At 49.5% G+C, this 24,525-nt stretch overlaps 1 protein-coding gene across 1 annotated transcript; it reads right to left on the bottom strand.

Annotated features, from left to right (window-relative positions):
- Positions 1–903: 903 nt before the first annotated feature.
- Positions 904–2,103, bottom strand: FOXE3 (forkhead box E3). Its single transcript, XM_068953085.1, has one exon. The coding sequence runs from the start codon at positions 2,101–2,103 to the stop codon at positions 904–906; it is 1,200 nt and encodes a 399-aa protein (XP_068809186.1).
- Between the last annotated feature and the right edge of the window lie 22,422 nt (positions 2,104–24,525).

The following is a 24,525-nucleotide window of genomic DNA, read 5'->3' as shown; positions in this document are numbered from 1 at the left end:
TGCTCTGCAAATGAGAACAGCCAAGCCCGACCAGAGCAGCACAGGGCAAACCTTGCCCAAGGCAAACCTTGCAGGTTCCAGGTGATGGAGAGCTTATTGCAACCTTTGCACAACTAGGCGGTAGTTAGTTACTATCAGCTTAAAAAAAAAAAAAAAGTAAAATAGACAGCTTTAAAAACTGTCACTGAAGAACATAAGATGTGTGGCAGTGTTACAACAGCAGTATGAGCCTGTTTTCTGCCAGTTGCAAAACTGGTACTTTTCCTCTTTCCAAGGTCTGGCTGGAGCCAGAAGAATGGCAGCACCGAACATGTTGAAAGGAAAAGTTTATTAAAAAAAATCTTTTCTAATAGTGAATTGGTTTTGTCTTTTTTTTTTTTTTCAACTATCATTCCAGCTGCAGGTGAAGAAGAGAGGAGAAACCCTGTTGGTGGGCTATTTCCTGCTGCCTGGGTTCCCGGGCATGATACCTCGCACCTACCTGGGCGGGCGCTGCAGCTCGCTCTGCCTCGCCCTCGGGGCGCCCTGCACCGTGCCCAGCGCGCCGGCTGCGGACAGCAGTCCCGGGTACCTCGTGCACACTGGGCATCGCCCCGCGCGCGGGTCCTGCCCTCTCTGCGAGCCCAGGCGTGGGGCGAGCAGAAGCATGACCCCCCCCCCCAGGAGGGGATGGGGCAGAGCGGGGCCAAAAAGTAGTCGCGTGATCTCCAGTTAAAAATCAGCCAAGAAGGAGAGGAGTTCAAATAGGTCCCCTCTCCCCGCTGCGGAGGCTGCGTGCGCTTGGGCGCTGTGTCCGCACGCCGCCGAAGGCCGGGTGCCCTCCCCGGCCCGTCCCCGCGGAGGGGAGACGTCCGCGTGCCCCAGTGGGCCCGTGGGAGCCGTGGGGTGCCCCCGCCGCCCCCGTCACATGTACCGCTCCAGGCTGGCGGGGAAGTTGGGCTGCCGCATGTAGGCGTTGTTGGAGCCGAACTGGCCGAGGGGCGAGGCGGAGAGCCCCAGGAGCTGGTCGCCGTGCTCGGCGCAAGCCGCGGGCCGCATGGCTGGCAGGGCCAGTCTGTTGGGAGCCCCGTAGAGCTGCGGGCTGCCGGGCGAGTAGCCGCCCTGCGCCACGGGCAGGTGGGGCGGCGAAGCGGCGTAGGGGTAGGCCAGGGTGTTGGGGCCGGCCCTACCCAGCAAGCCGGGGCTGACGGGCTGCGCTTGGAAACACGGCGGCTCGGAGCTGCCCACGGAGCAGGCAGGCGCCAGCTCGGCCCCGGCCAGACCCAGCGACGGGGGGCCCAGCTCGGAGGGCGGCGAGGGCTGCAGCGCCTGCTGCCCGCTGATGAGGCTGTCAATGCTGAACATCCTGGGGTGCTGCGAGGGGGCGGACGGCGGTGCTCCGGCCGCGTACGGGTGGAAGACGGTGCCGGAGAGCTGGGGGCTGTAGCCGGGTGAGCAGAGGGTGTTGGGGTAGGGGGCGGCGGGTGCCACGGGGCGGCCGGCGGCCGGCGGGGTGAAGGCGCTGGAGTTTTGCATGTAGCCGGGGTAGGTGGTGATGTCGGTGCGCTTGAAGCGCTTGCGGCGGCGCAGGAAGCTCCCGTTGTCGAACATGTCCTCGGCGGCCGGATCCAGCGTCCAGTAGTTGCCCTTGCCGGGGTGGCCGGGCTCGCGGGGGATCTTGACGAAGCAGTCGTTGAGGGTGAGGTTGTGGCGGATGCTGTTCTGCCACTTCTTGGGGTTCTCGCGGTAGAAGGGGAAGCGCTCCGTGATGAACTTGTAGATGCCGCCCAGCGTGAGCTTCCTCTCGGCGGCGTTGGCTATGGCCATGGCGATGAGGGCGATGTAGGAGTAGGGCGGCTTGCCCCGCTGCACCGGCCGCTTCCTCCGACGGCCCCCGGCCGCGGGCAGCGGCTCCTCGGGCGGCAGCGGCGGCGGCGGCGGCAGCGGGGGGGTCCCGCTGCCGCCCCGCGGCTCCGGCTTCACCGGCAGTGCCTCGCCCGCGGGGGGCGACAGCCGGGGCCGCCCGGGGGAGCCGGGGCTGGCGGCGGCGGGGGGGCTGGGGGCCGCGCCGCCCGCCGGCAGCGTGCACATGCCTCGCAAGAAGGGGAAGCCGGCCGCGTTCATAGACGGCCCGCGCCTTCCTCCTCCTCCTCCTCCTCCTCGGAGGGGGGGGAGGATGCCAGCGGGAGAAAGACTCCCCCCCCGCGAGGGGAGGGGAAGGGGAGAGGGGCAGAAGCCGCGGCAGCTGCCGGCGACGGGGAGGTCGGCCCGGAGCTGCTCGGCAATATATAGGGCGCCCGGCTCCCCCCGAGGGGCGTGCGGCGGCCCGGCCCACCCGGCCCACCCCGGCCCCTCTCCCCCCGCCGGCCGGGGCTCTCTCAGGGGCCGTGCCGGGGGGGTGAGGCCGTCGGGGAGGGCGTCCTTACTCCCAAAGGTAAATCCCCACTGGTCCTTTTTCGGCTTTATTTTGCAGCGAACCCCCCCGGGGGAGACCCTTCCCCGGTGGGGGAGTCCCGGGGGTGCTAGCACGGTGGCCGGCTCCGCTCCCAAACGAGTCTGGCGATTCTCCGTAGAGCTTTCTCTCTTTCTCCTCTCTCGCTCTCTCTTTTTTAAAATCATTCTTCCTCTGAGGAGAAAAAAAAAAGCAAATCCCATCGGCCAAACCAGGGTGAGTTTCGCCCCCCACTCAGCCTCGAGCAGAAAAACAGGTAGGCTCCTCCCGGGGACCCCACAGGGCTTTGATTTCGTTTTCCCTGGGAAAAATCTCTCGGACACGGCCCTGTCAGGTGGTGGGGAGGAACGGAGCAGACGGGAAGAGTCGGGGGTTTCTCTGGCCAAGCCGACCCGCAGATTTAATTATTTTACAGCTTAGCGGGACGTTCTGAAGAAGGAAACCAAGACATGGGCTGCCCACAGGTACCTCCCCGCTGGGTGCACAAGAGATGCGGGGCAGGGATGGCATTTTGGGGCTGACAGGGGTTAGGGAACTCTCCTCCACTGCAGAGGGACTGACCCCATGGCATAGGCAGTAGGAGGGCACTACACCAGGAAAGCCATACTGGGTTTCAGAGAAAACCTTTTGCTCTCCTCAGGTCCCATCCCACACTCACCATGAGATCTCAGAGCCCCGAGCCAGTTGGGCAGCACGGCAGCCCCCAGGGCGTATGCCGGCACCAGGGCTGGGAGGCCTCCTGGCTGCTTTATAAGCACTAGAAAAGCCAAGAGCTTTCACTTCATCCTCTGAGCATTACCTGTAAGCACGATGTCTGCCTGTGGAGAGCGCAGCCCCGAGCAGGTAGGGGAGCCAGCGCATTAAGGTGGCCTAGACAAGCTGGGAGGACTTTTAAATCCAGACAGTACCTTTTACATGCAGCTACATGCCCCTATCCTGCACCTGATAAGATAGGTGAGAATGTCTCACCATGAATGCTTGTTCCCTCACTTGCATCCGTGCATGTGTTTTTGTTCTTAACTTATTTTTCCTGTAGGCACGTGTGGTTCATTTTCTGGTCTCTTTAGGACACAGGCAGAGAAGTGTGGGTTTAACAGAGTCATGCTGGGTCCAGTCTTGCTCTCTCACAGATCAGCTGGGAGTGTTTGGGTAAACCTGCCTCAGTTTCCCTTCTATCAAATGAGGATAACAACAGAGGGGCACTGGGACCTTAGATGTTGACTGGAGCACAGATAGCCGGATGAGAAAGGGAGCAACACATCCAGGAGCTCATCACAATCACTAATAGGTTTTTAGAGGAAGGGGCATTTCTCTGTAGATTGTTTTGGCTTGCATAAAACAAAAGACACAGCTCTTCAGGGAGGAAAGCAGATCGAGAGCATGGCAAGGACCGTTCACCTCAGGAGAACTGGGAGAAAAAGAAGTGAAGATTCATTTATCTCCTGGAACGTACATTTAAATTGAGTGGGTATCTGAACGTTGGCTAGTTTATTCCAGTTAGAGAATCTGACTTTCCAGTCGCTGGAGACAGTGGCAGGACAGACCCCCACAAAGGTGAAGGGAACCAGCACTAAAGAGCACTCAGTGAAGCACAGAAGCTTCACTGGGAGGAGGCAGAAACCTGCTCTGCAGGCACTGGCTGACGTGATTTTCACACAGAGCAAATTACTTTTTTGTATTCTGATTTAGCAAGATTTGATTTGGGAGGGAGAAGCATTACTGGATGGGAAGGAGGAACCGCTTTTCTCATTCAAACCCACTAATACACACATCACAAGCCCTCAATATCACTCATTTTGTCCTTTTTTTAATTGATATAGATGTCAAAAAAAGGAGTTGGAAACAGAAACCCAACAGTATTGCTCTGTGTGGAGCTACCTGTACCTGAGATCACATCTACTAAAGGAAGAGAGGTCTCATCTGGACAACTGGATACAAAGACCCACTGCGTGAAGCATTTATTGTCCAAGGCCCTGATCTCATGTAATTTTATACACTGTGGGAGAAGCGCTGGCTCTGTCTCAGGCCGGCTGAGATTCCAGCTGGTGAGTAGTTACTTTACTGCTGAAGGGACCATTCAAATTGCGCTCAGCTTTGCCGGGTTAGGACCCAGATGTCAAACCAGTTTTGACAGACGGAGAAAACAGCAGGACGGAGGCAGGCAGGAGGACTCAGGCAGGAAGCAAACTGAATTTTACTATCGAATAAGGAAGATAAACAAGACAGATGCCAATTCCCACATATGCTTTATCACTCAGGATGCTCCTCCTGCCCAGGATCTTCTATAAGAAGGCTGGAAGATTACACTAAAGATATATCTGTGTCTCTCTTTAAAATGAGGCAGTGAAGAGGGAATAAATCACATTTGCCAAGTATGCATAATTTTTGCCAGTATCTGCTGCCTTCTACATCAGTTCATCCAAATAGAGTACAAAGAGCAATTTTAACTGCTTTTTTACCTATGGATCTCCAACCATTTTGCACTAAAGCTGCAGACCCTTTAGAAATGTCACACATGCATTGTTCCTGCGGAGCACAGGTGAACTTGTTTCTCATAGGTACCTTTTGTGAACCTGCAAGGGGTGTGAACAACAGTTTGACAACCTCTTGTGTGTGTGAGAAATAAGACATTGGCTCTTGTGTGTGCAAAGACAGAGGGAGCACCAATCCGTGTGTTATTAACCAAGCACAGAAACTGGCCAGCTGGCTGGTGCAGGATTGTTTCACACATTATGGTCCAGGCAAGCTTCACCTGACTGAATCAGCACCCTGGTCACTTGACAGAGGCACCACAGGACCCTCTTCTGAACTAAAATATCCAATACTTAATCATAATCCATCTAGGAGGAAGTTCCTTTTGGGATGGGAGGATATCATTCTTGTTTGTACCAGGAGAGGATGAAGAGACTTGTCTCCTCTAACACTCAGTTTCTCTCACCCTCAGATCAAGAGTGGCCAGTCCATCATTTATGTGGCACACATATCGCAGGCTAGGGCCATAGCCCAGACCTGATGCAGAACTGAGCTGGTGTGAGCATTTCTGGGTAACCCAAATCCTCCCCCAGCTATGGTGGGGTAACCCAGCAGGGTCTGACGGGGCCGTGTGCAGCTGGCTGCCTGGCACTGCTCGGTCTTATGGCACAGCAATGGCAACGAGATCCCTGCGGAAAGGGGGTTGGACCCCACCTGACACAGCACCAAGCAGAGCAAGGGAGCTCCCGGGGGCTGTCACTCCAGAGAAATAGGGTTGTGCACCCTCAGAGAGATGCTGCTTCAGCATCCCTGTGAGGGATGCCACCTCTCAGAGGAGGAACGGGTGATGGAGAGCAGTAATGAGGAGCAAGGTAGAAGGGCTGGCTCTGAGGATTTGTAGCCCCAGCCAGCACACACGTGCAGGAATCGAGGCACCATGCTACTCAGTTACAGGATCGGGAGCAGTGGCTGCAAAAAAAAAAAAAAAAAAAAAAAAGCAGCCTGGGACAAGCACCTCTCCTGAGCTATCATATTTCTTTTAGGCCCAGTAAGCAGAAAAAGTCACTAAGAAAAGCTGTCACTAAAGAGAGTGACTTTGTTTCTTATGAATTAACTCTTTGAATCTTTAATGTATTTGTAGGTAAATGATTTTTGCTTTGGTGTTTTTTCACAAGAAGGACTGGTAAAACAGTATTCTCCAGACTGGGGAACAGCAGGAAAAGATTTCTAAAGAAAGAAACTTGCACACTATCCTTATCTTTGTGAGGAATTGTTTTCATTACAACTGGTCAAGATTTTCTGCCCAGATTTAACTTTGATTTAAAAATTGTGAAGCTTTCTTTTATTCACAGGGAGATAAGAGGGATGGGAGAAACAAACTTTCTTTTTTTGTTGTCTGTTTACCAGAAATTATATTCCTAAGAGAAATATCTATTTATTTAAACCTAAGAGCAAAGCAAAAAAATAACTTTAAGAGACTTGAGCTATTGAGAACCATGATTTAGGGGCAAAAATTTGAAGATTTAGTTGCTATAAATTTTGCTGGGTGCTTCCTTGTTCAAGAGAAGCCTGAAATTTTGGGGAGAATAAATATTTAATTTTCCTCTTTCCTGGAACAAAAAACTGTTCCTGCCCCAGCTCTGTCCCTCCTAGCCCAAACCCAAGGCATCAAAAAAGCCAAGCCCAAAGGACAGGCTGAGCCGGTGCCTTTCCCTAATGGGTCAGCTGTCTGCCCAGCAGCTTCAACACACTGAAAAGAGCAAAGCTTGGCCATTTGTGGAGATGTGTAAGGAACACTTAAATATTTATTTATAAAAAGCAATTCAAATGTTCTAAAACCCCAAAGGAGCCGTTACGATCACTGTAATGCAAGCACAGCCCAGGTCCCAAAGAACATCTCTTGGCAAACCTGACCTAATGACAAGCTGCTCAGAGCACGGCACAACCTTGAGCGTCCTCTAAGGAGGGCAAAAGCCTCTCTGACCTCAGAGTAGTCCATCCTCCCCCTCACCAGCAGGATTCAGGCTAAGCAGCACCGTGGGACAGTGAAAGAAACCATCACGCAAAGTTCATGAGGACCAACCCTGTAAGAACAGTTCCTCCAAAGGAGCCTCGGTCTCCTGTTTTCCAGCCAACTCCAGTTCTGCTCCTTATAAACAGTCCCTATCCAACACAACGCTGATGCTCATTGACCAGTTTTCTGAATTTCTTCAGAGGATCTGAGTTAGGTGACTAAGTGCAGTGCCCTGCAGGTCGAGCTGTGAGGGTCATTCATGGAATCTCCCCAGCAGTTTTGGTATTTTCACCATGTAAAGAGGAAGCCAAGCCTGTGGCTCCAGGGTTCACTGGGAGGTGAGCCAGTAGCAAGGATTAGATCCCCCTTCCTTAAGGGAAAATTGGCATTCTCCAGACTGCTTCTTGCACTCCCCAGATTATTTCCTTCTCCCTCACCCCACACATTAACACACGGCCTCCCCACTTCAGAAAACCCTGCCTCTGCCCCAGTCGTGCCTCCCCCACTAGTCATCCAGCTAGCTGGCATATAAGAGAAAAAAATCAATTTTGCTGTACAGACCCTGTCTACATCAAGGCTCCATCTAGCCCCTGAAACCCATCAAGGCTTGCACTTTCCAGTGAAATCAAGGAATTGATGCCTAAATGCCCCAGATCATTGCAGACTAGGTCTCCAAGGCAAAGTTTTCACAGCAATTTTCTCCCTCTTCCTTGTCCATTTGTTACTCTCCTATAACTGCCTGACCAATTAGCTCTAAATCCAAGTAGATAGTTAAAATCCCACCTTCCTAGCCAGCTACCTGTTCTCTTTTTTTCCCTCTGTTTAATGGTCCTGCCAGGAGCAATTTCATTCACTCAGAACATAATGGCCTTTTCCCTCCCCTTAGGCAAGGAGCACTCCCCTGTCGTGGAAAATTTCCCTCTGTCTTGTACCTTCAGTCCAATCTGCCTGCAGCCAGGTTGCCTTTTTTTTTTTTTTTTATTTTCCTTCCTTCTCTGCACTACTTAAATGCTTTTGAAACAAAGGATCTTTAATCTCCCCACCTAGCCAGGCACCTCTGTCAATCCTCTCCTGATGGTAGAGGCTGAGCACAAGTCTTAGCTGGAGATAGAGGACTCCCTGTAAGCTAGTGGGACCAACTGGCCACATGCTGTGTAGGACATTAGGGCTCCCAAGATGGTGGGAATGGAGGATCTGAGCAGGGCTGGGAACACTCCTGGAGCCGGAGGTGTTTGGTGGAAATAAGAGCAGACATCTCCTCCCACACAGCCCACTCAGTCATGTACCACCCTGGAGAGGGGTCCCCAACCCCATGAGCCCTGACGGGGAGCTAGGGGCTGACAGCTAAGCACAATGCCTCAGTCAAGCATCCTAAAGGCCTGACAAGAAAAGAAACAAGTTCAGGAGTAAGACGTCTACCTTCTCCTCCCCTGGGGTGGGTGGAAGGCCTGGTGTCTTCCTAGCCTCCTAGCCAGAAAGGGGACACATCCCCACATACCTGTGCTCAGCCAAGCTGTAGCGACCTTGTCTGCATCACTCCACAGATGACTGGTAACTAAAACTTTTTGCAATGCCTTCCAAGAGCAGGTGGTGAAGGAAAAGGGTCTCCAGCCACAACAGGCCAGTGTTTATCACATCATTTCCTCATGATAAAGCAAGAGAGATGATTCAGGCCCAAAGCAGACCAGACAAGTGTGAATCACAGTTTTGTCTCACACTCCTCCTAGCCAAAATCATCTTTGCCTAGTGCTACTTGGGGCTGAGAGAATCAGCCCAGATGTTTCCTTATTTTTGAAGTTCACACGCATTCAATAAACTTATTTCCACATGCCACTTCTGAAGTGCTGTGCGCACTAGGGTCCTCAAACTGAGATGGGAACTTCCGTGTCACAGTGATGTTCCTGCAGGTAAGCAGCTAGCAGCAACCTCCAGATCCTCAGCTGTTTCTGTCGGAGCCACGTGTGTCCTGGGAGTGCATTTGCTGCTCATTCATCACTCTAGAATAGTCACTCTAGAAGACTACAAGGCATTATTTCTGTTCTTACTCCAGTGGTACCCCAAGTGACAGGGCAGAGGTGGACATGAGTAGAGCTGGATCATAGCTAGTCAAGATCTGAGCTTTGCTGAATTGCTTCTGTTTGGATGAGAAACAGTTGATGCTAGTCAACAGCATTTTTCACCCAGTCATTAACTAGGAAGGCTGGTACCCCTTGACACAGCACTCGCATCTCCCCAGCCCTCCCAAGGTGCCTGAGCTGTGGAGGGCTTTGGCCTCTGCTTGGGCTCCAAGCACTTATCACACCCCTTTCTCTTGGCTTTTTGTCTACATGCCTGCAGATCCTAGGGCTGTCCTACAATCCAGTTTCCCTGCTCAAAAACCCCAGCCCAGAAATTACAACTCATGATGCTGATTTGCCCATCTCATGGCAGGAAACCCTGTTGCCTCACACAGGAGTAGCACCTAGGCCAGTCCCAAGGCACACTCAAGAAAGTGTAGACCCAAGGCTGGGTCTGAAGCATTCCCGGTCCTTCGTGTTCTCTAGTCACATGGCTAGCTTTAAGCCACATCATAGCCTGGACTAGAATGAGGGACTGGTCGATACGATGCTTTTTTGGAGGAGCTTGGGCTTTTGCTAGTAAAGCAAGCTGAAGCAGTCTCAGGGTCCATCTGTGAATAGAAGTTTGGAGGTAAGACCAACTTCAACCAGAACTGCAAAACCTTGAGTATAAACAATGGGGAGGTGAATGGATTTGGACTTGAAATCTGGCTCGGGTCCTGGTTACACAACAGCACGAGCGCAGAAAACGACGTTGACTTTCCTTACCAGCTTGGCCTGGAAGAAAGTTCAGCCTGAGCGAAATCTCTGCTTCAAGGAGGGCCCGTAAGTGCAGATCAGAGATCACGTTATGTCAACCTTTAACATCCTTCACTTAGAACATCCAATATATTATGTCCTTGGAAAAAGGTCAGCAATTATTTTCCCCTTTTCCAAATGGGGTAGCAAGTGGAGCACAAAGGATTGACTCATCCGGAGTAAAGCAGCAAACCAGTGGCATAATCAGGACCAGAGTTCAACTATCCTATGATGGAACCAAGAAATATAATAATGTTATTTACAGCTGCATTTAATTAGCATCTCTGGAAGCTTTTCCCACTATAATATCATGTTGTTTGAGTTACTCTGAATGTTTTTCATGTGCCTAGCTTTCCTTTGCATGACATACATTTTTAGCCTGATTCTATAGGATGGAGCTGATGGTTTAACGACATGGGCTGTTTCCTCTGAACCTTCATTACTTAGTTGTGGAATACGAATGGGCAAATAATACTCTGTGGTGGAGTTTCCTGAATTAAAAAGCCATGGTAAAATATTACAAAGTCATCTTTTTTTTTTCATCCCCCACTGTAGCCAAGTCTTTGGTACTCGACTCACCTTCTTCTCCTTTTCCCCCAAATACATGAAAGCTGATGTTCGTTCGTCTGTTTGGTGCGTGCTTCCCAAGCAGACACCTCACACGCTTCAGCAGACCAACTTCGCCAGTGTGGGCAGTGCTTCCTGTTTGAGATGAGACAGCTCAGCAGTGAGGAGACCAGTTGCGAAAGATGGCAGGCCAGCTGAGATCAGAAACTTGAGGTGCGTGAGGAGTGAGGGATTTCGGTGCCGGGGATGACCAAGTGGATGGTTTGTTTTTGCAGAGGAGATGATGAATGAGATGCCTTCAAGAAAGCTTCGCACTGGGTCTTGATGGGACCCAGGCTGGGAGGGAGGAGGATAATATGGATTTGTTCCCTGGTGCTAAGGTGAAGAGGAAGAAAAACTCTTGGAAATGCCGTGAAATCACCAGCTAGGAAATAGCAATTGATGGTCTCCAGCAGGCTTGATACACATTTCTGCAGGGCCAAGAGAAGTCAGGAGAAAAAACCAAGCAGCAGTTACTCCCTTTTCTTTTCCTTTTCCCTATCAGTTCACATTATTCTTTGAGAGATACCCAGATGACTGAATATCTTCCATTTTATTTCCACGGAGTTTGGAGCACAAAAAACAAACCTTGCACAGATTTTACTGCCTTGTGTCTTTCTCAGTAGGCACAGGATGTCTTCAAAGACCTAAGACCTTCAAGAACTAGAAGACCATAAACTCGTCCCTCACCACACAGAGGGGGAAACTGAGGCACAGGGAGACACACAAGAACCAACAAGGAAGCCTGAGAGTGGGTCCAGAGAGGCAGAGTCTTGTCGCTATTATTTCAGCATAAGGAGTCTAGGCCAAGTTTGTAAAAGCAATTCCCATCCAAACAATGGGAGCTAGGCACTTGCATCCTGTCATAAAGTTAAAAAAGAAAAATCAATAGCAACAAAAAGTAGTCCTAAGGGGTTCGAACAAGTTCAGGGTAAAGCGGAAACCAGAAGAACTTTGAGTCCAAGATCAACAATACATTGACACTTAGATATTTGAGACCTTTATTTAGTAACAAGGCTGAAGGGGTTAAGAGAAATTATGGCAAGCAGCCAGCAGCACTCTAGCACCCACTGAAGAGTTCAGTAGCTTCAGCAGCAGAATTAGCCTGTTGCAAACAGATCTTAATGATTTTGCCTTGTAGAGCCACAAAATCCAGAGGCTGGCAGCTGCAGTACATTCGTTCTTCCACTGTTCACTCTCACCCTAAGGAAAAGGGTGTCAGAGAACAGCAGCCTCCAGCAGTCAACAAAATCCCAAGGGATAAAAATGAGCAAAAGAGGATGGAAAACCACCTCAACCATCAGGTGTCCTTGTTGTAAGCGTCCTGTGGAAGAGAGGGTGGCTTATTTCCCAGGGCTGCCAGCCCTTGTGAGAAACTTGTCGTGAAAGCAGAGTGGGAAGGATTTATTCGGATTTTATTGCTTTTTTTGCTTATGCCATGGCTGAGGTGTCCTGACTGCAAAGGAAAAGGTGAAAACAATGACCCATCACGCACACTGAGGGGGCAAAGAAAGATCCAGTATTACTGGTGGTGGTAAAAGCAGGCAGAAAAGGAAAAATGGCCCATTTCTTTTTAAGCCAGTGTTAAGAATTTGGCTGGCCTGAGCCACAAACTCAAGGTGCTTTGGGTCTATGATTATCAGCTGCCAGGAACACTCTGCTGTTGATCAGACCCCACAGAGAAGATATCAGTACCTAGCTGGAGAATGGCCGCTGGCCTCTGGAGAGAGGCTGTTGCTTCTCCACCAAATAGGAGACCAACTGATGCCCTCCTTGAGGTGAGAAAGCTTAGTGAATGCCATCTATCAGTGGGCAAAGACAGACAACAAGCACAGCAGGTGCCGAAGCCATTGCCAACCAGGCAACGGGGCCATCAGCTGGAAGCTGGGTTTGGGATAATTGGATCAAAATTTATTAACCTGATTATTGCTTGTGTTGCTTTCAGAAAGCAACCTAAGCATGCCACAACAGCAGGCAGTACCTCTGCATGGCTGGTGCCAGTCTTGCAAAAGGGCTCTGCCTCTTCCTTTGCTATTTCCCCTGCATGCGCTCAATTACAAATCTGACAATTCTGTGCCCAGTAAGCACTATGTTCTGCAGAGACACTCACTCCAGATGGAAACAGAGACCCCATGCCACAGAAAGGCTCTCACACCTCGTTCGAGCTGATACTTATGAAGAAAACTCCCCATTTTCTGCCAGCCTAAGCCTGCTTTGGGATGCTCTGTGTGGGACCCAGTTCAGAGACCCAGGCACCACTCGCTGCAGTGGGGGCTGGAGCCAAGCAGCCCCATGCCACCTCCTCGAGGCAGCACTGCCCGTTCTCTGCCTGATGACTACTTAGAGCTACCTGTCACCTGTCAGCTTTGGCAGCTGCTCTCCATGCTCAAGAGCTGCCTCTGTGGCTTTGCTGAGCAAGCAGCTCTGCAAAGGAGGAGTTGACAGCGCTTTCATCCCCCTTGCAGCTACCTCCACTGGATGCCCCCACAGCCAACTTTGCAGTCTTCGCAGCCAGGATGATTCCCATGAGCCTAATAAGGGTAGACTACGTCCCACTTCTATCTAAGACAACCCGGCACTTGTCCTCCAGACACTCCACAGAGCAACCAAAAGCATGCGCTGAAAGGCAGGCAGGTATCACACAGAACGGTTGAGGTTGGAAGGGACCTCTAGTGATCATCTAGTCCAAGTCCTCTGCTCAGGCAGGGTCACCTAGAGCAGGTTGCCCAGGACCCTGTTCCAGAATATCTCCAAGGATGGAGACTCCACAGACTCTCTGGTCAGTCTGTTCAGGACGTGCTAGAAGGGTCCTAGGCAAACAGTTTACCCACAAATAGCAAGAATAGAAGAGCCATCACGCTGCTTTCATCTTTCTGGATGGAGCGGGGGAGATTTTATGCGATTTTGACAGCTCTCAGCTGTCAAAAAACACAGCAAGGTACTGCTGCCAACCTACACCAAAACAGGAGACCAGAAAGCAGCAGCCACATCATCACTAGCCTGGGCTTCACTGATTGACTCGGTTTTTAATTATGGCTCTATATCTGTCCATGTCTCCTAAAAAACAAAGCTTTCAGCCCGGCAGTTTCTGCCAGTTGCAACTTTATTATAGAGAGCCGTTAGTGACTAAGACAGCCCAACCTTCGAGTCAGATGCTAACAGCTTTGGACAAGTGTGGGATTTTTACACCCTATCTGCAGAAAAATCTGATGTTTAGTGCCCCGACTGTGAACAGGTCACCCTTAAACCTCTGAACATCCCAGGCAAAAAAAAAAAAAAAAAAATGCCCGAGGGGAATTGTACTGGCTCTAATCCCTTCTGCCATTCTGCATATTCATGGAACATTGTCATAACACATCAGTGGGACAAAAGATCTGTCGGCACCTCCTCCTCATTCCTTTGATAAACCACTAGACAAATGCTGAGTAAACACTTGGAATCCATTCACTGCACTATTCTCATACTGATGAGAAAGGCCTCGTCTTTCTTGCAGGCCCAGAGCTGCTCAGCCTAATAAAGTACGGCCCACGGCCTGTGAAAAGAGAGGCCTATGAATGATGAAAACACGGATTATCTCATTTCACTCTCCTTGTATCAAACCCTGCTTGCATTCTGAGTGCACTTGGTCTGACACGCAATTACACACACACACACACACACACACACACACACACACACACACAGCGGGGGAAGGGGGCATTTAGAGAACAGGAGAGCTGTCCATGAAATTTCATAGATGACCCTTCCCTAGTGGCAAAGTAATTTGTTTCTGGCCTGTGGCCTTCCCCGCTCAACGTCAGGAGTTTTCCCATCAATATTGGTATTCTCCTAAATATTGCAACTAGGGGGTGGGAAAATAGATACATTTAAGATGTAGCTTTGCAAGCCACTTTAAGGGCCTGATTCAAACTGGCGCTGAGCTGCCGGGAAGTCAATGGGATGTTACCGAACACCCGATAAATGGCTTCCTGGCCACGTTGCTGTCTCGTGTGTCTATTGTTTGCTTGGCAGCGAGTGCACACAAAGCCCTATTCTCCTCACACTTGTCCTGCTGAAATCAGGAGCCCAGAGATTAGCCAAGCGCTTGGGAAAGAAGGAGTAACTTCTGCACCTACAGAGGGAAGCAAACACCTGGGAGCTTCAGGATCTCCAGGTGCTACAAATGAAACATGTGCCACGCGCCAAGCATGTTGGTAAATGAACTACAGCTTTTCTCTCCTTTCTTTCAAAGTTCCCCTCCACATTCTGCACTTGACGTTGGTGGAGGAAGGAACAACAGTAGTGATCCCTTTCGCAAGGCACCGCTGGGTCCTCTCGGACCCTCAAGAAGGTCAGCAAACCTAGCATTGAAATGAAACCAGCCAGTCCCTTCAGCTGGGCTCAGGCATCACCAGGGCATGGAGCAGCCAGGCTGGTGGGGGTAGGGGCAACGCAGCTCCCTGAACCGAGCGTTACCTTTACTCATAGCTCACAGACAGGAAGAGTGACCAAAGCTTTATTTTCAAATGACTAATAAACCACAAAAAACAGAGTAAAGGGCCTCTTACCTTTAGGCGTTAGGTGACTTGACCAAGATCACACAGGAAATCAGTGGCCAGAGTCATCCCAGATGAATTTTCCAACAACTACAGCATCCTCCTCCAATGACCAAGTTTCTCCTGAAGGCTGAGCTAAAAATGCTGCAATAAAAACAAAATAAAATTAATAACTCAAAACAGGACAAGGAACAAGGTATTTAAAAAACAACATTTTTGAAAGAAATATTTTCCATTTTAGTATGTCCCTTTATTTGGAAGCATATGAGCAGTTTTGAAAGCAAAAATTGTTTTTAGAGACACTGCATGGGAAATGAGCACACTTAACGCAGATGTAACCATAATAGAAAAGAAACAATGGTTATGAATTTCTGTCAAATAACTAAGAAAAATAAATACACTGCTCATTATCTAGGGTCTCCCGTCTTCTAAATAAAAGGCTCATAAACCTGTCCACTAACTTAGGGATGAATGAATTGGTTATAAACAACGTGTTCAACCCTTCTGTCTCTGTAAAATTCTAAAGTTTGTTAGTTTTTCAAACAACTGGCAAAAAATGTGAGTAGATATTCCTTGATCTGGCACATTACTTGTGAATGCTGCGTTTCAAAAATATTTGCATGTAATAAGGTGTTCATTACAAAACATCCCAAAAGACTTGTAATCTCACAGCAGTATAGATCACTGGTTGGATCTGGAGCAGAAGAAAATCCATGTGAGCCCAGAATCAAACAGATGATGCTGTTTGTTTGTTTTCCCCCACGTGGGCGAGTCCTATCACTAAGCAACAAAAATGCAAAAGCAAGTGTGAAGGTTGCAAGGCTTCCAAGACACTGTTTGTTTTGCTGCCCAAAAGCAACTTTGAGGTAATACTGTATTTACACATCCAACGGCCACATTTCCCCCATCCAGGACCAGTAACAGACTGCTGTTACCTGCCTAACACCTGCCTTCACCCTGCACAGTAAGATAGCACTTCATTAAAATTATATTACTCGGATAAAGTTATTTCCTTAGTTAGCTGATACTTTTATTCCCCCAGCTTCTGCATTCCAAAAAAAAAAAAAAAACCAAAAAAAGGATTTCACCAGTGTTGTTATATCCAGATCCTCTGAGGTTGCTTAGGCAAGTAACACCCATTTATTTCCAAATGGTCTCAGCCACCCTTGGGGCATGAGCCCCAGAGACCTTATTACTCACTACTGTTCCCAGACAAGCCTCTGGGCAGCTGCTTGGTCTACCCAGCAAGAGCTCCAGCCTATGGGGCTTTGAATTCAGTTACACTGGTGGTAAACATGGCTGTTGGGCACAAAACAACTTCTCTCATCTCCCTTCTCCACCAGCTGGTACCCGGCCAAAGGACAGATCAGTTTGAAGGGGAGCAGAAATGACTCTAAGCCTGTCCTGGGCAATTTTCCAGGGATTCTCCACCGCTTTCCATCAAGGCCCCTGTTCCTATGCTATTTCCCAGGGCCAGGAGGCAGCCAGCCACCCTGCAAACAAGTCACTTGGACTTTAACCCCAACCAAGGGTTGCTCTGAGGATGCTCAGCACTTTGCAGGGTATGACCCCTCCTGTGCCTCATCTCTTAAATCACCAGCATGGGAGTAGCCGATGCCTGCCTGTTGCTCCCCCCGGCTGGGTCTGACACCCTTGGCAAGGTGGCAGGCCCTAGGGAAGAGTCAGAGTTTGGCCCTGAAGATTGACGGGGATTTTTTCCATCGACTGCTGCAGAGATGGATTTGGTACCCGTTGTGTTCTGTCAGCAGCGCCCAGGGTTAGCACGCTGAGCCTTAAATTGACAACGTTCCTCTCAAAACCCGATAAGTAATTGGGGGATCTGCTAATAGGGCTTGTCAAAATCAATTGGGGTTAAACACCTTTAGCTACAATAACAGTCGTCTGACCCTGGGCTCCAGAAATCGCAGCGCTCAAAGGAACCTCGGGGGTTTATTCCTGGCTTCCCACTGCTTTGAGGCAGATAAAATAGCAGACAACGCAGAGCTGGGTAATCCATTCAGCCCATCCCAGTGATGCACCAAAGTGACAGCTCCCAGAGTTTCTGCAGAGTTGGCTCCTCCTGGGAATTGTGCGTAGAGGGACACATTTGTTCAACAAAACCTGGGCAACCAGAGTTTTCTTAAATTCAATTGCCTGAAGGAGAAGGCAAATAACATTTAAGTGGAGGAAAGTGCATTAAAACCACATCTTTGATACAATGGCTGATATACCCAAAGCTGCCAATGCCTGAAATGATAATATTTTTTTTCCTTAAATAAATAGTTCAGCAACAGGATCCCAGCCTCCCCCAGCATTGGGAGGCCTCATGCTGCAGCAGTTGGATTTCTAGCCCACATCCCTGCCAGCCCCTTTGTTCCTCCGCACTTTGCTGGCCTGATTATTGAGGAGCAAGAGCGGAGCAGTGCCTCAGGATATCCAACAGCATTGCCCACGCTGTGCTGAGGATCCGCAAGTCCAAAGGGGACTTTCACCTTCCATTTCCCAGCAGCTCCCAGGAGGAAGGAGGTGGATGAACACTAGCTCTTATGGGTGTCCTTTATGAGTCACTGTTCCTTTCCTGCCTTTACAGACCCACCAGATCCTGACATAGAGGAAAGCAAAGCAGGATGCAGTCAGGAAGAGAAACAAATATCCAGGACTTTGGCATCTTGCTTAACCCACTGGCCAAATGCTGCCTTTATGCAGTTGTTTCTCAGCATGGGCTGCACTGCCTCTTCCTTCTCCCTGGGAGCTTCCCATCTGCACCTTCCTCCCTGCTCCATCTGGGCAGCGCCTGTAACTATGTGGGCATCAGGGACCTGAAACCCCCCAGCTAGGCAGAAGCAGAGCAGTGGGAAGGGACATGGCTCTTGCGACGAGTCCCACGCAGGATGCTCTGTGGTTGTCTGCCGGTTGTCTCCCCACCCAGAGCAGCAGCAGACTTTATTCTTAAGCACAATGCGTGCTTAAATTTTGATATTTGAATTAGATTTTCTGGTCTGCATTGCATCAGGGCTATACTAAGGGATTTCAAATTGCCCCATCTGGCCTCAAAATTCCTATGAAAGTAAAAGCTGGACAGAGGAAGGCAGGTCCTGCCCCTCAGCATCCCCAGCTCCCCCTCCCTCCCCAAGGGAGCTGGGAGGGCTTCCCCCCTGCCAGGGACTGCAGAGACAGCTGCATGCAGCAGGGCTAGGCCAGGCTTCACTTTGTTCCCAGACCTGAAAGCAAAGGGAAGTCCGTCATCTGCACCCTATCATTGTCTTTAGAAAATAAAGGTGCATCTTTCCCATTATAAAGGTAATGGGGACCCCTCTCCTCTTTTTTTTTTTTTTGCTTCACTGGGGTGAAGTTTCATGGACGTGGACAGATAGCATCCCTAGATCACATCTCTCCCCTTGCTGTCTGGAAAGGGTGGGTCTTGACACCGTTCATACCCATTAGCATGTGCAGGGTGCAATTCTCCACTACCAACTCCCTCTTCAGAAAAATACTGGCTTAGCAGGAAAAGGGGGAAGGAATTAACTACATGAAGCCTTTCCTTCAATAGCAGGGCAGGCCTTCTGCCTCTGACAGGTTTCACAGCACAGACTTCTCTCTTGCCACCAAGAATCAGACCCCGATCTCCACCTACGACACAGCCCCAGAAGCACCCTCCATCTCTCTCATAGGAGCCCAGGTCCGTCCAGCAAGAGACCAGACCTCACGTGCTGGATCCCAGTCCAGATCCCAGCACTTGAGCCTCGCTTCAGTGATTACGGCTCCAGAGGAGGAAACGGAGTTTTTCAGAAGGATCCTAGAGGGAAGCAACACAGCTAAAATGAAAAATCACAAGAGAATTGGCTTTGGCAACCCATAACACAGCCCAGAGAAAGCCCAGCACATGATTTGCAATGTTTTCACATGCATTTTCGCACTCACCCAGACCACCACATTGTCCTAACTGCTGAAGCATAAGGGTAATCACCTCTCCATGGACTTACAGAAATAATCATCTTTCATGAATCCTCTGGTGCCTACCACACACATGTCAGAGCTGAAGGCACAAGGGTCCGTAAAGGCTGAGCAGCAGCGCAGATTCAAACATAGTATTCTTCAGGTGATGAAAGCCTGGGAAAGATCAGCAGTAAATATACCTGCCAGAGCAAGGCCTTGTGCAGGGATAAGGCTGCTCTGCAGCTTTGAACTCCCAGGAATAGCAATACTTGGGTCCTCCCTGAGGATGGGATCCAGCCAGGACCACCCATGCAGTAGTACAGATATCGAGGGATGTTAGTTATCTACAAGCCTCCAAAGGAGGGAGAAAGAAAAAACAAAAACAAAACACCACCCACACATGGTCTTCCTGCATCCAGGATCCTCTCAGACTGCTCTTCCCCTGGACCCCAGCGACGCTGCAGGAGGATTGCATGGCTTTTAGAGAGCATGAGTGGGTATGTATGTCAGAGATTGCAACAAGCCACACAGCAGATGAAATGAAACTGCTAAAATGAGTTAATTCCCCAGGTGAAATCCAGAGGGACCTACTTCAGGCAGAGTCTCTCAGAGCTGGCACAGTTCGTGTCAACCCCTTGTCACCCTGGGGTGTTGCCTCTGCCCGGTCAGTTCCTGTGTGGTTGTCTGCATGGTGTCTGAGATGTACCCTCAGCTGCCCCACGTGTGGCGAGGTATCAGGAGGAGAGACCTCCAGATGGCACCTTCCAGGTCGTGGGGGCACTGGGCTGTCTCCACAGCCACAGCCATTGTCATTACACCCAGAGGCAATGGGACACGAAAAAGAAACCCCAGCCAAAAATATCCACCTGGCAGAAAGAGAGTTAAACATCACTATAACCATGACAAGCTTGGAGCCCATGGGGCTGGGGCACCAGTCACATGGGTGCAGACAGGGCAGGGTGAGCACTGGCCACTGGCTTGCTCTGAGACCCCTTTTTGCCCAAACCAGCTCCAGGGTGGGGGATAGGCAGCCTGGGACGCTTGTCCTGTCAGTCTGAGCCCACACAAAAGGAGTAGAAAAGTTGTTACTTCCCAGCTACCTCCTGAATCCCCATATTGGGCATAAAGCATCTTGGTGGACTCAGCATGCCTCAGCGGAGGAAAAGGGACAGCATGCCACCCTTCACTGGTGATGGATGTTGGTTCACATACGTCACATTTGGTGAAGTAAAACTGAATCCACACCGTCCAGCACATGCTTCTCCTGGTGTTAGCTGCAAGAGCCCTTTGCAGAGAGGCTAGCAAACCCGTACCTTCACCTGGGAACATTTTTACCAAAATCTAAGAAATAGTAAACACGAAAAGAAATTCAGAGTGAATCCAAGGACTCTGCATAGCCCCGCTCCAGCTGTACTGCAAAACAATTCCGATTTCTAAAGAAAGTCTAAAACAACTGTCATCAGCCGATGGGTGCTTTGTCCCTCAGAGCAGTAACTGGTGCCACATAGAAGGTATTCTATCTAAATTAACTCTCTCCCTAATACCTGAGCAAACATTTTCAGCTTGAGACTTAATATCCCTGGACATGCCTGCTGTCTCCCAGGTGAATCCCCAGATAAACAAGGTCAGCTCAGCTCTAATTCGGCTGTAAAAAGCTGTCAGTCAGCCTAGGAGGTCTGGTTGCAAGGTCAAACGAGTTCTGAAGGTTGCTGGGGCCAAATCTGGCCTGTCATTCATTTTAAGTGCAGAAAGGTTTGTTTTCTCATTACAATGTCAGATATCCCAAATTTAGGATTAGCTGTCAGCCGCCACAACATTGTTCTTAAAAAAAAAATAAAAAATAAACATGTGCATGCACACATCCCTGGCCCTGAATAATTGCATGCGCTTAGCCTGCCTGCAGCTGGGAGATGAAAAGAAACCTGTCCTTCAAGAAAAAAAAGAAAAGGAACGTTCCCACACGTTGTGTGACAGCTCCCAGCACAAAAGAACCCTCCCCAAAAAACACACACTTTTGAATTATGATATCTCTACCAGAATAATCCACTGCTGAAAAGCCACTTTGTCCAATGGGCAGGAATCAAGCCAGGGCACCTTTCAGCTCAAGGGGGCTGTTTGTGAGCAGAACTTGGTTGCATAGGATGAATCCTTGGTGCTGTATGTGAAATAAATAGATCCCCTTCCCCAGATCCCACCAGCCCCTGCACATTGCTACCGCTGCACACCACTGCGCTGCTGACAGGCTGGCAGCTGCAGGAGGGACTGTCAGGATTAGATGGGCCAAAGAAACCAGAGCCAGCTGGAATGGCCCCACGGTCCAGCTAAAGTGATCTGGAGACCTACTTTTGGTAGCAGAAGAGCCATGAGGATAGGATGGGAAGGTCCATCAGCCCTGCTGTTTAACTGCAGAAACCCAGTTTGCCTCCCTCTTCCCCCACAAGCACTGTCACATCCCGAGGCATCTCCACCAACCAGATGCTCCAGGAGCTAGGACTGAATCCTGCCACGTGTGAGTGTCCAGACAGCCTTTGCTTGGCCCTCCAACCATTCTTGTGGTACCAGCGACATGTCGCATAGTAACATGCTGGTCTGGGGGATAAAAGGGTTCATACGGGCATGGGCCTCGAGAAAAGTCCTTCACAGCACTCCCTGGAGTCAGAGAGCTGCAGGGAGCTCATGCAGAAGGGACCATCATCACAACAGAGCAATTGCAGGTCCCCAGCTGCCATGTCTGCACTGAGACAAAACTGGAGGAGAAATTAAGTGCTGTGGTCAGCAGATCTTTTGATAGGCACTGGGTGGGAGTAGTATGAATTACATTAATTAAATTGCTCTTTTTATGCTACCTTTAACCACAATACTGTCTACTTAAGGTGGGGGAAGTAGTCTTTTAGGGGTGGATACTACAGAAATAAGTCCACAGGGAGTGAGATGAGAAAGGGCCTCTCAGGGCAGCTCATCCCTTTCTAAAAGCTATCAAGAGTCATAAAACTCTTCTGAGTTTTTGCTTCCCACCACCTCTTGCCTTAGCTGGTTTCAGCACTTCACCTTCCTAATGGTTAAAAGCTTCTTCATACTGGCAGCTTAAATCAGTCTGTGTCCAGTTTATCCCTTTTGTTGGGGAGCCAACATAGATCTTAAATGCATCTCCTCCTCCCTTGACGTTCAGCCTTCCTAAGGCATTTTTGGGCAACTTACAGAAACCCTTTGCTTAGTGAGGCTGGGTGAGGCAAGTGCTTTAAGTATCTGCTGTATGATCAGTCTGTCCCCTTGATCATCATAGAAGCCTGCTGCACGTGACGGTGTTAGGCATCAAAACTCGACCTGTGCTTCCACATTTGTCTGGAAAGCATCTTGTCTGCTTCCAGGACTAACCTGTAACGCAAGAGAGCCAGCTTATTTCATCTTCTGAACAAAGCCTTCTCTCCCTGCAGACTGCATGGGGAACCCAGATGGTTAGATTAGACTAAAAATAAGGTTAGAAAAGATGAACCTCCATTTTAAGGCACTAGTTGAAAGCCAACCCAGGGCAACAGAAACTGGAGCTGTCACTGTTGAACACACAGCATTTATACGGCTCCCCATGCAAAAACTGCAGCAACAAACCCAGCAATCAAGATGCTCCACGCTAGGTGTCGGAACATCTGCCAAGGGACTGGGACATCCAGAATGAGCAGGTCTACTCTGTGGGGCTGTAACACGAGTAACGCACACATGGCTCCCTGCAGACACTGCGCAGCAGTGTGGCATTCCCTAGGCTTTGCTGGTGAATCAGTTCTTTGATCCCAGCACAATCAGATGTAAATGCAGGCAAGGTGTGTGAGAAAGTCCCCTGCATCCATCCATGCAATGCTTTTCAGAGGGGGAAAAAAAAAGAAAACAAACAAACAAACAACACAAAAACCCCAACAACGTCAGGAGAACTCAGCTGTCCTAATCCTTCCACGTTACTTTGTACTGGAGCAGCATTTGTATTTCTTGAGCCGTAGCACTGATCCTGCCAGTGTTTGGACACTGCGCTCCTGCCTGTGCAGGAAGCTGGCTGAGCAGGGATCGTCCAGAGCAATCCAGGCAGCAAAACCACATGGCACATACCAAGGAGTCTCTCTGTAACTAAAGGAGAGGAGAATTTTTTTCAATAGGGAAGGATGAAGAGCAGGGAGCCGTCCCAGCCCTGTGAAAAGAAAAAAAATATATAAATAAGCTTCTCAGAGGAGGAATTATTAGGCTATACAAAAAGAATAGGCAAACCTGAAGAGACTTGCACCAGGAATGCCTGGAGTGAAGCAGGCCGATGACGGACGGCTGCACCCTCCCTCTGCAGCAGGCACTGTGGCGAGACTGCAGCAAAGAGCAAGAGGGCGTTCTTCACCCGAATACCCAAAGTCCCCACGTGTAAGGGAGGTTTTGGGGGTTTTCTTGGTGTCACAATCCTCAGCCTGGTCTCGTCCTTGCCTTGTCTTACTCCAGTCACCTATGGAGGATGCCAGAGCAGGTGGGCTTGGTGCGGTACCGCAGAGATCTCTACCAACCTCCTGCCCTGCCAAAAGGACACGGCACTAAGCAGTCTCACCAGCAGTGCCACGAACCCAGCACAGCTCCCTAGCCTAGGTCCCTGGGGCAGGATAGAGGAAAGGTAACTACTGCCTCTTAGGGGCACACAGCTTTGTTCTCCAAGGTTGTCAAAAGAGCCTCTTCACCCACAATGCATCTCATACGTTTTGTTAGAAAGTGGCTATGTCAAATGCAGTGCATACATGACTAGGGAAAGAGTCTCAGTTACTGGGGTGATTTATGGGAAGAGATCATCTGAGCAGCTGAATATTCATTTACCTTATCTTCCAAGAGAAAACCAGATTAAGAAGTTGCCGTCCCAGCTGCCTGCACCGTCATGCTAGAGTTCACTGCCGCATCCCCACAAGGGCTTTTTTTGTTTGTTGATTTTTTTTTTTTTTGTTTTTAACCTGGACCATTTTGGTTATCCAGGTAACTGTTTTATAAGGCTGTACAGTTAAAACTCCATAGCATAGGAGATGGTCAATTGTGGCATAGCTGGAAGAGTAGTTGGGCTGGGGATGTTTTTTTCAACCCAAAGTAAATGAATCATCTACATTCTTAAACAGAAGTTGAGATGACACCATTTGCTGTCCATCCTGAAGAAAACTTCCCAAGCAATATCCCATGATGAAAAACACTCAGAAACCAAATAAGCAAATAAACAACAAAAAGCTACAGAATGCCAAGTGCAACAATCCATTACATGCAGGGCTACATCATTTCCCCAAAAAGTTTTTTTCTCCATGCTGTCCATTACAGGGACATCCTGCAGCCAGTTAAAAACATCCATTTTTTTTGTTCTTTCAATTCTCAAAGTAAGCTGATCATTTTAAAACAAAGAAACAAAGCACTGTCCTTAAACATTGCCAGTTTTTCCAATTTGACTTTGTTTCAGCATCTCTAGAAATGTTTTTTTTTTTCAACAGTTGAATCATTCATCTTTTCCAGATCTGCCCAGGACTTTTATCTAGACGTAACATTTATCTTCCTGGTCCCAAAGCCAAGGAGCAAACAGGCGTTTCTTCTGCTCCCACAAGACAAGACTGCCACAGCATTGGCTGGTGCTTTCCTACCCAGACTAGGAACGTGTTCAGGCATTGAGCTTTTCTCGCTTTGCAA

Source organism: Struthio camelus, chromosome 8, assembly GCF_040807025.1.
Source record: "Struthio camelus isolate bStrCam1 chromosome 8, bStrCam1.hap1, whole genome shotgun sequence".
NCBI lineage: Eukaryota > Metazoa > Chordata > Aves > Struthioniformes > Struthionidae > Struthio > Struthio camelus.
This window is presented reverse-complemented; position numbering and strand designations above follow the sequence as displayed.